Raw genomic sequence first — 12,857 nt, forward strand, 5'->3', positions numbered from 1 at the left:
GTAGAGATTTGACCTAATTTTCAAATATTGTTTACATAACTCTGGCAAATGAGGATGATTTGCATTTAACCTTCTTTGAATGGGGAATGAGATTTGGTTCCCCCAGCAATCACAGTACATAAGCCAAACCTCTAAGGCTGCCTATCTTAGATGCATAGAAAGACAGCCTGACCAAAAAGATAATGTGAGTGGAACATGCTTAAAAGCACCATGAGCCACAGGAACTCAGGAAACCTGATTTAAAAATCCATGAGTGTAAAAGTTTGTATCTTCAGTCCATTTGGAATAATGGACCCTTCCTGAGGATCTCTATTTAGATGATCTTAAGCCATGGTAGTAGAAGACAGTATTCAAGGCAGGTTATTTTAACACTCAACAAAATCACATGGTTTCACACACTACATCAAAACCACCTTTCTATAGACTGGAGTTTGTTCTTTTAACTCTTTCAATCAGTTATATATCATTTTTCTGTGCCCTTACCAGGGTTGTAAAAATCATAAAGGATGGCATTTGCTGGCTGAACCAAGCCCATGGGATTGATCTGCTTTGCCCCAAATGATATACAATCTGGTTCTGGTCCGCTTGTGAGCTGGAGGAAGAAGGAACAATAGTTACGATGAGTAAACTAACTCTTTCTCCCCAGTCAGTTCCTTATTCATTTGTGCCTGTACTAGCTGTTGAATGCTTGTTTCTGATGGCATAGGTGAGTTAATCCTGATAGCTGTATCCTCAAGTTGAAGAAGGCATTTCCTTCCATGATTTTACTGGGAGATTTTGTGGATGAGTTAAGACTGGTAAAGGTAGTTTTGTGAGATGTGTGCAGGTCTTCTCTGCCTGAAACTGTCTGATCCAGACTCACTCCATCATCACTACTTTGGGGTTTACTTTTCAGCTTTTGCCTAAAGCCACCTTGCACTGGAGTAATGGGTGTAACATAGGTTCGCAGCCTATCCTGTACTGATGGCTGCCAGTATATACATTTTCCTTAGTAAAATGCTAAGGTCAGGGACAGCTTTTGATCTATGTAAAATACACAAATTATCTAAGACAGTCATAACAGCAATAACATTTATATTTTTTAATTTGTCTATTATCTTATATTTTAAAAAAATCATTGCCCTGTGTGTGCTTTCTACAGGGACCCCTCCTGCTTTGGCTGTGGAGGTGAAGCAACTCAGGTGGGTGAAGTCATTATCCAAAATATGGGGAAATATACACAGAAACTAGGGGTTTGATGTTTACATTTGTTTGTCACTATATGGATCCTGATCCAGAAATACTGAACTTCACATGCAAGGTGTCCATGTGGAATTTACAGGACCACCAGTTAACACTTTGTTAATCTTGGATGAAAAGCACCTCTTCTGGCTAGAGAAAATTTCTCTCTCTCTCTCTCTCTCTTTTTTTTTTTTTTTTTTGCCAAAGCCCAAATCTCAAACATGGACTACATCTCCTGGAACACAGAAAGGCGGAGGATGAAGATGCATGTTTCTCTTCTTCCCCTCCTCCTCCCTCTTTCAACTGAGCTGTTCAATAATAATATATGACAGGAATAATATATCACAGGAGTATATCAATAATAATATATCACAGGAAGGTAATGGAGTGTGAAAAATAATGATTAGGAGTAAAAAGAAGTCTATATATGCTATCTGAAATGGCAGAGATTGGAATATCATTGAGTTGGCTTACCTCACCAAAGTAGAGCAAAACCTTTCCTTCCTTGTACTCATAATGCTGAATGTATTGGTCTGAAGACATCACCAACTGCAGGAAAACAAACAAACAAACAAAAAATTCAGAACAAAAACCTAGCATAATAGGAACACCTTTGCTACTGCCCTCTATATTCTGATTTGCTTTGTTTAGCTGTTTGCTTTATTCTGCCCTCTTTCTTCCTCCCTAAAGAAAACAGTCCCTGAGAGCATGAACCTGGGCAAACCTCCCCCAACCAAGCAGGCTCCAGAACCCAAAACTCTGTTGCCACATTTGCAGAGTGCTGTGCCCCAGCTCCCTGCCACTGTGCCTTACCAGCAACTGCCTCTAAAAGACGTGCTTGCATTCCCTCTTGCAAGCATAGGACACACTGTCCTGGCATGTTGTGGGACAACAGTGTCGGTGGGGACAGCAATATGTGTTAAGAACAGGCATGTATTTAAGTGCCCTACTGAGCCTTGCCCTAATTTCTATTACAAGGGACTAAGAAGGCTGAGCTCTGTTCACCACAAGCTTTTCATTTCTTGTATATATTCAGCAAATATTTTATCAGAACAAGACTAATGAAAATATATCTATCCAAACTCTGTTTTGCCTTCTTTATTCTGTTGACTTTGGAAAGGTTTTGAAAGACAAATTTTCTATAGAATAAGCTATAAAAGATTGCACAGACAAGTGTGTTTCTAACCTGTTCGAGATCCTTTGTGTCAGGCTCTAAGCCACTCAGCAGAGAGAGATCAACCAGGGACATCTTTGGTGCATTGGAACCTGTGGACCTTTATAAGGGAGACTGTCAGCAGTGAACATCTGCTCTGAACAGCTAGCTTGCTTTGAAGAGTTTGGCTCTTCAGGCTTGCTAATGGTGAAACAAAACATTTTGCTCCATTTAACTTTCCTAAGTGGATTTTAATTTGAAAACTAGCTGCCTACCTCATTAAGGGTCATGAGGCAAAATTAGTCATCTAAACTAGTCAAATGGTCATCCAAAACCCAGGTGTCTTGCCTAAGCTTGTCATCTAGGCTTTCTTAATAGCTGATAGGCAGAAACAATCACCTTCAAATGACAGTTCATCCCACCCATAAAAGCACTCTTGAAGATAGGGAAGACAAACAGCACTGACAAATTGTCTGGTTCTCTATTACCTAGAGAGTGGAGATAGGAAATGAGTTTATCCAAAGTCTTCATGAACAAAGTCAAATTTACATCACCTTTGCTGTCCAAGGCAAAAATCCTCATCACTCTAACTATCCATTAGGTATATATATTGGACTGCCAATCTTTTCTACTTCCACATTCTCAAAAATCAGGTAGTTGTGTCATTGCTGGAAAATGAAGTTGTTCTGCACTCACATAGACTACCTTGCCCTAAGATATTCTACATACACTTAGCAGTACTTCAGAAACTTTTATTTTGGCACCCTCCTTTCTCCATAAGGGATGTACCATGGTGCAGGGAACAAGTATGGTGATGTAGTCAGTGCTTTCAGTTTTTCTCCTGTGTCTTAACTACAACAAAGGGATCTTCACATTACTGTTTAAGCCTCACCCTAACACTCAGCAGTGTCCTGCAGAACAGTGGATCTGATAGTTGATAAATGTTACATAGCAATTAATGGGGAAAATGATGCTTCAGCCAGCACACAATTCACTGAATACATGTTTAACTAGGGAGAGTGAAACCTGGGAATTAGGGTAAATCCAGCCCTCCCCTGCCATTGTTCATGCCACTGTCTGGGAGGGGGGATAAAAACCACTGCCTCCGAGGCTTTGTCAAAAGTCAGCAGAAAAGCTAAATTCTACTGGGGAGTAAAACCTGCTTCTGCCACTAGCACCTCTCTAGAAGGGGAACTCAGGACAGCCACCACTTTGTGCTTCTGCGACCCTTACCAGACTGTAAAAGGGAGCAAAAGCAGATGTTTCAGTATTACTCTGCATGGGAGGATTTATTTTTCACTAGCTCTGCCCTTGCTGACTTCTTGATTGCCACAACAGGATATCCCTTCTGCCTCCTCTCCCTCCCCAAACAGTAGTAAACATCTTTTCTTTTTTATGAGGCCAGAGTGTGACCATGAAGAAGTAACAGCATCTCTCCAGAACCTGTAAATCTGTTATTACTGTATTCCGACTGTATCTACTTTATTTAATAAAAGACTTCTTTCAAATGATTAGCCAGCCAGGTGCTTTAGAGTCTCCCCAGAGTTTGATGGGGCAGAATCTGCAATGGACATGTGAGGTCTATGTAAACCATCTAAACCTAATACATTGTGTGGAAACCTTTTCTCCTGCCATGGGAGAGAGGACGCAGACTCACCATGTATGCATACTCAGAGATCACCAGGCTGGATGCTGAGCTTGCGGATATGAAGAGGGTGACTGAGTAGAATTACAAACAAAAATGAATGCATTTTCTAATGAGGAGCTGATCTTAAAGACCTACCTGACACAGACCTTGTACTGCAGCGATTCTGATTTACTGGGAGCGATCACATCCCTTTTCCTTCTGCTGTGGATATCAAACCACTCTATTTCAGACAGTGGCTCAAATGCGCTGTTTTCTGTGGCAAATGCGTCCTCATAATCTTCATTTTCATCAGAGTATGCAGCTTCTGGAGGTGACAGACACAATCAGCCATGCACAAATTTGACTGAAGACCTGGTAATTTGGCTCCATTTTGTATAATTATAAATACCAGTGGGCAGTCATGGCACTTCTATGGGTTTTATAAAAGTTTGCTGTACACCATCTCAGTATTTCTAATTAATTCAGAGTTAAAATTTTAGGAATAATTGTAGTAAGAATAACCAGCAGATCTAGCTAAGAATGGGGTTTAGGCTATGCATAAGTATGTAAAGGACAATCCCTACCTCCAGAAGTTAGCTATTCAAACAGAAAAAAAATGCAGACATAGGCAGAGAGGATGATGAATACACGCTTCAGGGGATGGAAAACAGAGTCTTGCTCATATGAAAATCCTATGACAGATCTGCCCCAAAAAATTTTTAAGGCCACACGGTAGGTCCCTTATTAGCCAGGGAACTGCACTGGGGTTTCACCTCGTGGTAGCCAGGAACACCGTGAAGGGAGTTTACCTCGCTTTCCTCCCAATTAACAAAGAAGCATTACTGTTAGTACCTGTGTATCTGTTAGGTACCCACTGCACCTACAGTCACTCAGATAGTTATTAAACTATTTAAAAATATTAATAAGCTGAACAAAACAATAAGTAGGCAGAGTTCAGAGGCCTCTCTCTTTCCTTGTTTCATTCATTTATTCCCACTTCCCAAGGCTGGAAAGCCATTAAGTATCATTAGCAGCTGGCCAAACTTGTCACCTTTGAGACCCAACCACTTCCCAATTTCACTCACCAGAGTACTTAATGCTCCCTTCCATTTCCACTGTTAAAATCAAATCGTTACATGTGTTGTTCTTCAGCTCAGAAGACCAGTACACTTTTAATATCTAAGATGAACACACAAACATCAAACCACTAAAAATATAATTTAAATGACAAGAGATTTACTTCTCCAGGACTTCAGCAAATGTTGATGGGACATGGGAGTGCAGAGAGAAACACCAGTCTCCCAGAAACACAGACTAGTCACGGAGGACTGTTGTGGGTATAAGCAGGAGGGTTCCCATGTGCAAATCACAAACGGTATGAGGCCTTTGAGAAAACTCTCCATTCCCAACCACAAAGGGGTCTTTCAAACTCCAGCTGCCTCTATCAGCATTGACGTTTCATGGACTTAAAGTTAAAAACAGGAAAAATTGACTGCCCTCAGGGCAGTCTGTAGGCACTGAATTTTAGAAATTTGGAGGTAGGAACACAATGGATGAAGCCATGGCAAATAATTTCTCAGTCTGTTTTCAAAAAGGCATTAAAAGAATTCCAGTTGGACTTTAAATTTCTGATTTACAGCTTACACTCATTGTCCCATTTCCTCTGCCGTGTACAGATACTTTCAGTTTTCTGCCAAGTTCAAACTGCAAACCAAAGAGAGAAAAAAAAAAATTTAGTCTGTGCTCAGCATTTGATTTATTGTTTTCCTGTGATCTTGACGGTCTTCTGTGCCTTTACTCCTCAGAACTGGTGTAGGAAAACCCTTTAGCTATGGAAGCAGTTATGAGACCTCAAGTTTCATAAGATTTTTAATGTGCTGGGCTGGTGCATCTTACTCTGCTGTTCTGGGACCCAGGAGACATTTTTTCCCAAGTTCACTCTCTCCTTTGTAGCCTGGATTTGACATTTTCACAGGTCCCAACACACTGAATATTAGAATATTCTCCTTATTCCTCATTCCCTAGCAAGACTTGGGCTCCCGGCTGCTCTTCACTACTGGTGGAGATTCACGTCATCAAAGTCCTTGGAGAAGCAGGAAAGGGACTCTAAAGTGTGCTGCTAAGCATCTGTTGACTTTTTTTTATTTAAAAAAAGTCTGTTGTCTTACAGATTAAATTATTAAAAAATATTATAAACCAGCTACATCATGATTGCTTAACACGAGAAAGCCTAGGGCAGATGATCCAATGTTTCTCCTGTTTGAGGAAAAAAACCTTGAAACTTGTGTACCTCTAGCTCCTTCTGAATTGCTTCATCAGTATCAGTCAGAGTAATACTGTAGTCTTCTTGTCTTCCAGGTGTTCCCAGTTTTACAGTCAGGTTGGTGGAAGCAGTGTTCAATGTCTGTATGCTGTATGCTGACAGAGCTTCTAGGGCCACCACTGTGTCCTAGGTGAGAAAGAAATACAAAAACCATAACAATTATGACAGATTACTTCAACAATATCTAAGATGGCAGGATCAGTCACCTGGAGCTATTCTTCAGTTTTATGGCTTTTGCTGCTTTGAAGTTTCCTGTATCTGCCTATTCCTACCTATGCAGACTATTTGTTTCATTTCCCAGCTTCTTCTTTTAGCGTTAAAATCCTAAAACCACTGGAGTTCTGACCTTTGATTATCATATGTCTTCATAAAGACAAAGAATCTTTGCTGGCTTATAACCATTTTATTTTGGCCCATTTTTTATTAATGAGCCAAAATCTTTAGTGCTTCATACACCGAAGAAGTTCAGGATTAACTGTTATGATGCCTTCAATTCTAAATGAAAATGTCTTTATGGGGCTTCTGCTTTCTTCCCTCCCCCTGAAACTCCTGCAGGAGTGGTGGTCGGGCACCTGTGTAGAGCAGTATCCTCCACCATAGTTCCTTCTTTCCGTCAGCCATGTAGCAATAGGCCTTGCGTACTCCATGTCTTTCAGAAGCAATGTTTGAAGCAATGCATAGGCAGCGGTTTCCACTGAGACCGCATCATTGCCGTTTCCCCAGTAGCGCTGCTGCTTTGCTGCAAGAAAAACTCAGTCTTGAATCCCCTTGGTAAAGACATTTGCCAGAAATTATTATTGTTCTACATGGTAGATACTTCATGTCATAGAGGTGAGGAATCACAAGACACAGATGCTGTCATGAGAGCAACAAATCAGTTGGGAAGCAGAGATAATGGAAAAAGGAATACACAAATTTCATTTTTGACTTATCCAACCATCACAGTCTAATGACCCCATTGTACAGCAATGTCCATCTGATGGAGTGGTAGCATTGTGTCTGGTGGTCCCCAAGAGAAAATAGCGTTAATTATGCCCATAAGTCCAGTCTTGATTAAGGAGAAGCATATTCCCTATGCTTAAATTATGGCTATTAAACCATAATGTATTTATCATACGAGTTGGGAGAAATTAGTAGCATGGCAGCACAGCCACACAAGGAACTGACTCAGCATTAACCACAGCCACACACTGTGGGGGGAAGAGGTGACATCCATGTGGAGCTGGAAAAAAGCACTCAGAACTGGCGGGGGGGCTTTGAAAGCAGGTGGGCTTGAAAAGACATTTCCCTCTTGATCACAAATCCAGTCTGGACTACTCCCATATGTAGCTGTTCACTCTTATTTATTCATCAAAATTTCTTCTTTCTCAGCTGGCTTGGAATTGTTTTTTTTTAATGCATTTTACGGGTTTGGAAACTTTGGTAGGCAGCAAGGGAAGCAGAAGAGGTAAATGACTATTTACCATGGTTTTGTTCCAATTCCAGTATCAGATAAGATCATGATCCAAACTTCACAATGCTACGTTGTTACTTTATAGTGATATTAATTATGCAAATTACATATTACAATTTTAACATTGACATATTTAATTATGTAATTTAAATAATTAAGTATATTACAAATATACATACAAGCTTCTATAAAATTAAATGGTCTTCATTTACTGGAATATGTTTTGTTCATGTAAGAGTGCTCAAAGTGCTTTAATTAGGAAAAGTACTTTCTAGCTGAATTTTTAAGAATGATTACCAGTACCTGCATCAAAAACAGAACAGGTCCTTAACTTTTCTTTAGCAAACTGGGTTTCTTCACTATCAGACTGCACAAGTGTCAGAGCATAAGCAGTGATAACTGTAGAATAGCAGTTACTATTTCTTGAAAGTTGATTTTTCATGTAAGCCATTGCTCCTCTAATTGCTTGTACCTGTGAAAACAGAATGGATCCATTTGAAAAGGTCATTCAGACCGACTAACTGTTACTGCTGGTGAGAGTACTAGGAAATTAGAATACTTTACTAGAGTCATTTTTGAGACAATTTTAATAATTTTTGCTTAGTGATTAAAGCCATTGAAGATGGAGTGCGTAGCTTGAAACACCTTGTTGTACATTAGGCCACAGCATCTTTTTCTATCCACCACGGATGTAAACAGACCTTCACCTCCTCATTTGTAGTACTTTAAGGTAGTAGGGTGGACATGCCATTGTGCAATAGCCTTCAGACTTAAACAGTCAGGCTTCCTACCACATCAGGTGACTTGTAGACCTGTAGAGTCTGTTGCAGTGCTATAGTTACAAAGGCTGTCAAAGCCAAATCCTCTTCTGCTGACCCAATGCCACCCTGAAAGATAAAACATGAAAAGGAAAAGTTAAATGTACACGTATGTGCTTATGATTAAATCTAGAAAATCACTTTTCATGAAGTCAATGACCTTCTTGTCAAACCACCTGACCACAGACCATGCAGTTTTACCCTTTAATTTTGCTCAGTAACTTGTGTCCGCCTAAAGTGTATCTTCTAAAATGGCAGCCAGTTTGCATTAAACAATATTAAGAGATTAGGAACCCACTAAGTCCTTCAGCTGGTAATTGAATATTTAATTATTTAACTTCTAGTTTAAAATCTACAATTTCTCATTGGAATATTCATGGCTTCAATTTCCAAACACCAGTGTTTGGGGTTTTTTTTCCATTTCTCTGCTACTCCCTATAGAGTAAAGAGCCCTCTAACACACAGAACTTTTTTTCTGTAAAGGTATTTATACACCATTACGAGAATAATTTCTTATTCCTCTTCTTGATAAACTAAACACAGTGCCCTCATTAGCATTTTAAGTCCTATTCTTCTTTGTGATTCTTTTGCTCATGCTCTCCTTTGACAACAACCTTAGGATCTTCAACAGCCTTTGACAACAACCTTCTCCTTCACTCAGCCCCAAATATTTATCCTTAGGAGAAGGATAGGTTGTTTGCTTGGAAAGACTTAAGTCTCCGTACAAAATTATCATGCACAGCTCCTGAAGCAAATGTAAAATAGAAGGTAAGTAACTCAGCATGAACACAGGTCAAAAAAACCTTTGGCCAGTTCTTGAGCTGTTTTTTTTTTTTCCCCCAACAATGTTGCATCAACTGTGGAACTGGCTTTGAGGGTGAAAGCCTTACTAGTGATTTGATAATGATCATTAATAAAATTAATAGATTTTTTCGTGTAAGATCACTACAAAGGTATCTGCATTTTCAATGAATTTTGGAAGATGCACATTGTTTTCATATCCTAGTTGCATGGAGAGTGTAAGGATTTCATGTTTCTGGACATTTATAGGGGATGTGTAGTCTAACGTATGCAATTGGAAATTCTGATTAGGTATTAAGATTTTTATTTTTTTTTCACCACGGGAGTGGTTAAATACTGAAACAGGTTACCCAGAGAGACTGTAGGAACCCCATCCTTGGAGATACTCAAGACTCAGCTGGACATGGTTCTGTGCAACCTGATCTAACTAGACCTGTTCTGACCACAGGTTGGACTAGATCAGCTCTGAAAGTCCCTTCAAAACTACATTACAATTCTATGGCTCTATTGCCTTTGGCAATAAAAGGCATAAAGTTTTACCAAGCACAAAGATCTCAGAATTGATTTTCTAAGTGCTCTAGAGGCATAGGTCAGCTGCAAAATATATCTAAGACTGGAACAAAAGATAAAGGTAGTGAAGTGCTAGCTATGTGTCTCTGACATAACAGACCTTTTAACAACCTCATTTTACATTACAGATTTTCCACTTCTTACATTAAATATTTCTTTTCTTTAGATACATTTCTTGTTACTCAACAACTCTCAATATTTCTTTCAATCCCTAGCAGCCTTAAACGTGCAACAGATTCTTCTAAATACAGATGACCTACCTGCATCTTCCTGTCCAATACTGGGTGATGGTCGTGGAATGAATCATCTGCCTGCTGTTGATTAATCAAGTAGGAAATCGAGTTGCGTATGTGACTATCTTGGACACTAATGTATTCTCTGCACCTTATGAGTACTTTAACAATGAATGCAGTTAACCTGCACAAAAGAAAATGTTCCAAACTTGTGCTGACATATATTTATAGCAGAGTATATTAACAGGAAAAGAAACATACTAATTTTGTACATAGACTCATTATTGAATATAGTGCACTCACTGGAACCTAGTGAGTTATCAATCGACGTCAGCATGAACATTTCTGCTCTGTGGCAAATGCAAAATAATCAGTGGCTCAGTACAGATCTCCTTCATCAAGGACTAAACATGCTCAGAGACTTACATGGCTGACTATCCATGACAAAAGTATGTAGGTAACACCATGCCCACCAGATTTTGAAAATCCGTCCCCCCAGAAAAAATTCTGATGCATCAAATGATAATAGAGGTATTTGGGAAAAACAAACAAACAAACAAACATCTGAAAAATACCTTACCATACACTACTGGGGGTTGTTTTGAATGCTCCATAGGATCCATCCACCTTCTGAAACTCAAGCAGTCTAGTATAACCTGCATGAACAGGACAGCACATAACTGTTCAGAGAACAGATATATTTCTTCGGCATTTTCTTACATCACTTATATTAACATGTACATGTTCAGTATTGACTAGTGGAAGAGTACATGGACATGTTCACTGGTACATTAAGGAGGAAACGACTGGGTCAGCAGGCCTTTGACACAGAAAAGGCACTAGGCTTAGAAGGTGCTCTGTCTTGTTTGACTTATTTGAGCCATGAGAATAACCTGAAAACTGCACGTGTTTATAGTTAAAAGGCATTTTCTGTGTAGTGAATCTTGGGAAATTTATTTCCCATTACTGATAACTTTTCAAGCTGTTGACTTTATGGTGCATGGAATCAAAAAATATACAAAACATCATTGCTTGGGTCAGACACCGGCTTAGAAATCACAAGTTGTGACCTCTGATCTTGACTGCTATTTTCTTGATAAAGTCTTTATCATAGCCACACAACTCATTTTCTACTCTGGTGAACTTTGATGAGAATCAATAAAAGCATAATATAGGGACTAAATGCTGCTGATAATACCAAATACTCATCAGCAGGATCTCATGTCACTTTAGGCTATCTTAGATAAAGAGGCAAAGACCTCCATTCAGCAACTGTTAGCATGTTTTTAATCGCTATTTATACCCTTATTTTTCTTGATGAAATGTGTGACACATATTTTCTGAAGGTCATGAAGACCAGTGCATTATATTGCTTCATGCTATGTGCACACCAGTACAGTTAGAAAGATCAGCTGTACCTGCTACAATACTGATAGCTCTTGGACACTGTGTTAGTGCCTGTGAACTGGAACACCTCCACTTCCACATGCTGTACATGTACCTCCACTTCCTGGCTTTGCTGTACATATAACACCAGCTTTGGGTCACACCTCTCCCTCCCTGGGTTGGTCCAAGGCTGTTGGAGTCATTCTAGCTCATGTAATGAATACAGGAGTGTGGAAGAGAAAGTGTCAATATCATGATTACCATTGGGAGTTTTCTTAGTGATACTCCACTTGCCAATGACAGACATCTCCAGCAGAGATACTGACATCCCAACTGGCCATCCTAAGCACTGTCTATTATCCATGGGGAGAAATAAGCATTTTTAGCACATGATTCATCTTGATCTATTTTGCAGATCTACATTAGGAGAAAATGATCAACTGGCCTTTGCTGTCCATTTGTTCTGAAAAGAATTGTCATTGATCAGCTCAGATTTTACTTTCTACCTCTTAATTAGGCAAGAGAGAGGGTGGACTGTGAATGTCAATACTGTACAATGTCAGATGTAGGCAATTAGTGACCTGAATCCTCCTCACCAGTTGTGTTTCTCATGTCTGTCTGCAGATTGTCAGAGGCATTTCTGCATGTCTGTGTTAAAACAATGCTCCCTCCTTTGGCATTTAGCAATGGTTAGTGTGCAATGCAAAAGGATAACAAAGACTGTGTCAGTTGGTCTCTGGGTTTTTTCCTTCTGCATACCTTTTTCAATCATGTTAATGGCTTCCTCCTTCCGTTCAGGATTAAAGTTGACCCACTGCTCACTGGCATCCAAGTACTCAATTGCGTAGACTGCAGGGGCCATTTTCACCATTGTTTGCTCTGCACAGCCTGTGGGCACTTGAATAAGTTTCTCAACTCCAGTGAGACTAAGACAATTTTCAACAGGCTCATCCATAATACTCCCTGTTGTAAAAAACACAAGCCGCAGTACACATGGTATTTAAACCTGGTTGGTGTAACATGAAGAAAGGTGATACTAACTGTAGGTTGACATTCCAGCATAACCTGATACTTCTCATTATTAAACGCTGTTTTCAGCTACTTAAGACTTTGTAAAGCTGGAGAAGAACAAGGATGAGGTGCCAGGCCCTGGGAAAGCTGGAGAAAGGAGGCTGGGGCAGTGAAGAAGCACGGAGGAGAAAGAGTTCTGAGGCTACTGGAGGCAGGTAAGCAAGGAAAGGAGGAAAGACTGATGCTTCAGGTTCAGGCTGA

At 39.7% G+C, this 12,857-nt stretch overlaps 1 protein-coding gene across 3 annotated transcripts in view; it reads right to left on the reverse strand.

Annotated features, from left to right (window-relative positions):
* LOC142041576 (complement C4-A-like) overlaps positions 1 to 12,857 on the reverse strand; it is a 51,799-nt gene that overhangs the window by 9,044 nt on the left and 29,898 nt on the right. For all 3 annotated transcript variants that reach the window (XM_075050497.1, XM_075050496.1, XM_075050495.1), the window contains exons 24-36: positions 12,345 to 12,548; positions 10,780 to 10,855; positions 10,227 to 10,383; positions 8,569 to 8,664; positions 8,081 to 8,249; positions 6,897 to 7,063; positions 6,292 to 6,450; positions 5,646 to 5,705; positions 5,087 to 5,180; positions 4,158 to 4,326; positions 2,408 to 2,495; positions 1,696 to 1,770; positions 484 to 592 (exon numbers count right to left, since the gene is read on the reverse strand). In XM_075050497.1, the coding sequence (XP_074906598.1) occupies positions 484 to 592; positions 1,696 to 1,770; positions 2,408 to 2,495; positions 4,158 to 4,326; positions 5,087 to 5,180; positions 5,646 to 5,705; positions 6,292 to 6,450; positions 6,897 to 7,063; positions 8,081 to 8,249; positions 8,569 to 8,664; positions 10,227 to 10,383; positions 10,780 to 10,855; positions 12,345 to 12,548 (1,623 nt within the window). The remainder of the gene's footprint in view (positions 1 to 483; positions 593 to 1,695; positions 1,771 to 2,407; positions 2,496 to 4,157; positions 4,327 to 5,086; positions 5,181 to 5,645; positions 5,706 to 6,291; positions 6,451 to 6,896; positions 7,064 to 8,080; positions 8,250 to 8,568; positions 8,665 to 10,226; positions 10,384 to 10,779; positions 10,856 to 12,344; positions 12,549 to 12,857) is intronic.

Source organism: Buteo buteo, chromosome 18 (assembly GCF_964188355.1).
Source record: "Buteo buteo chromosome 18, bButBut1.hap1.1, whole genome shotgun sequence".
Classification (NCBI taxonomy): Eukaryota; Metazoa; Chordata; class Aves; order Accipitriformes; family Accipitridae; genus Buteo; species Buteo buteo.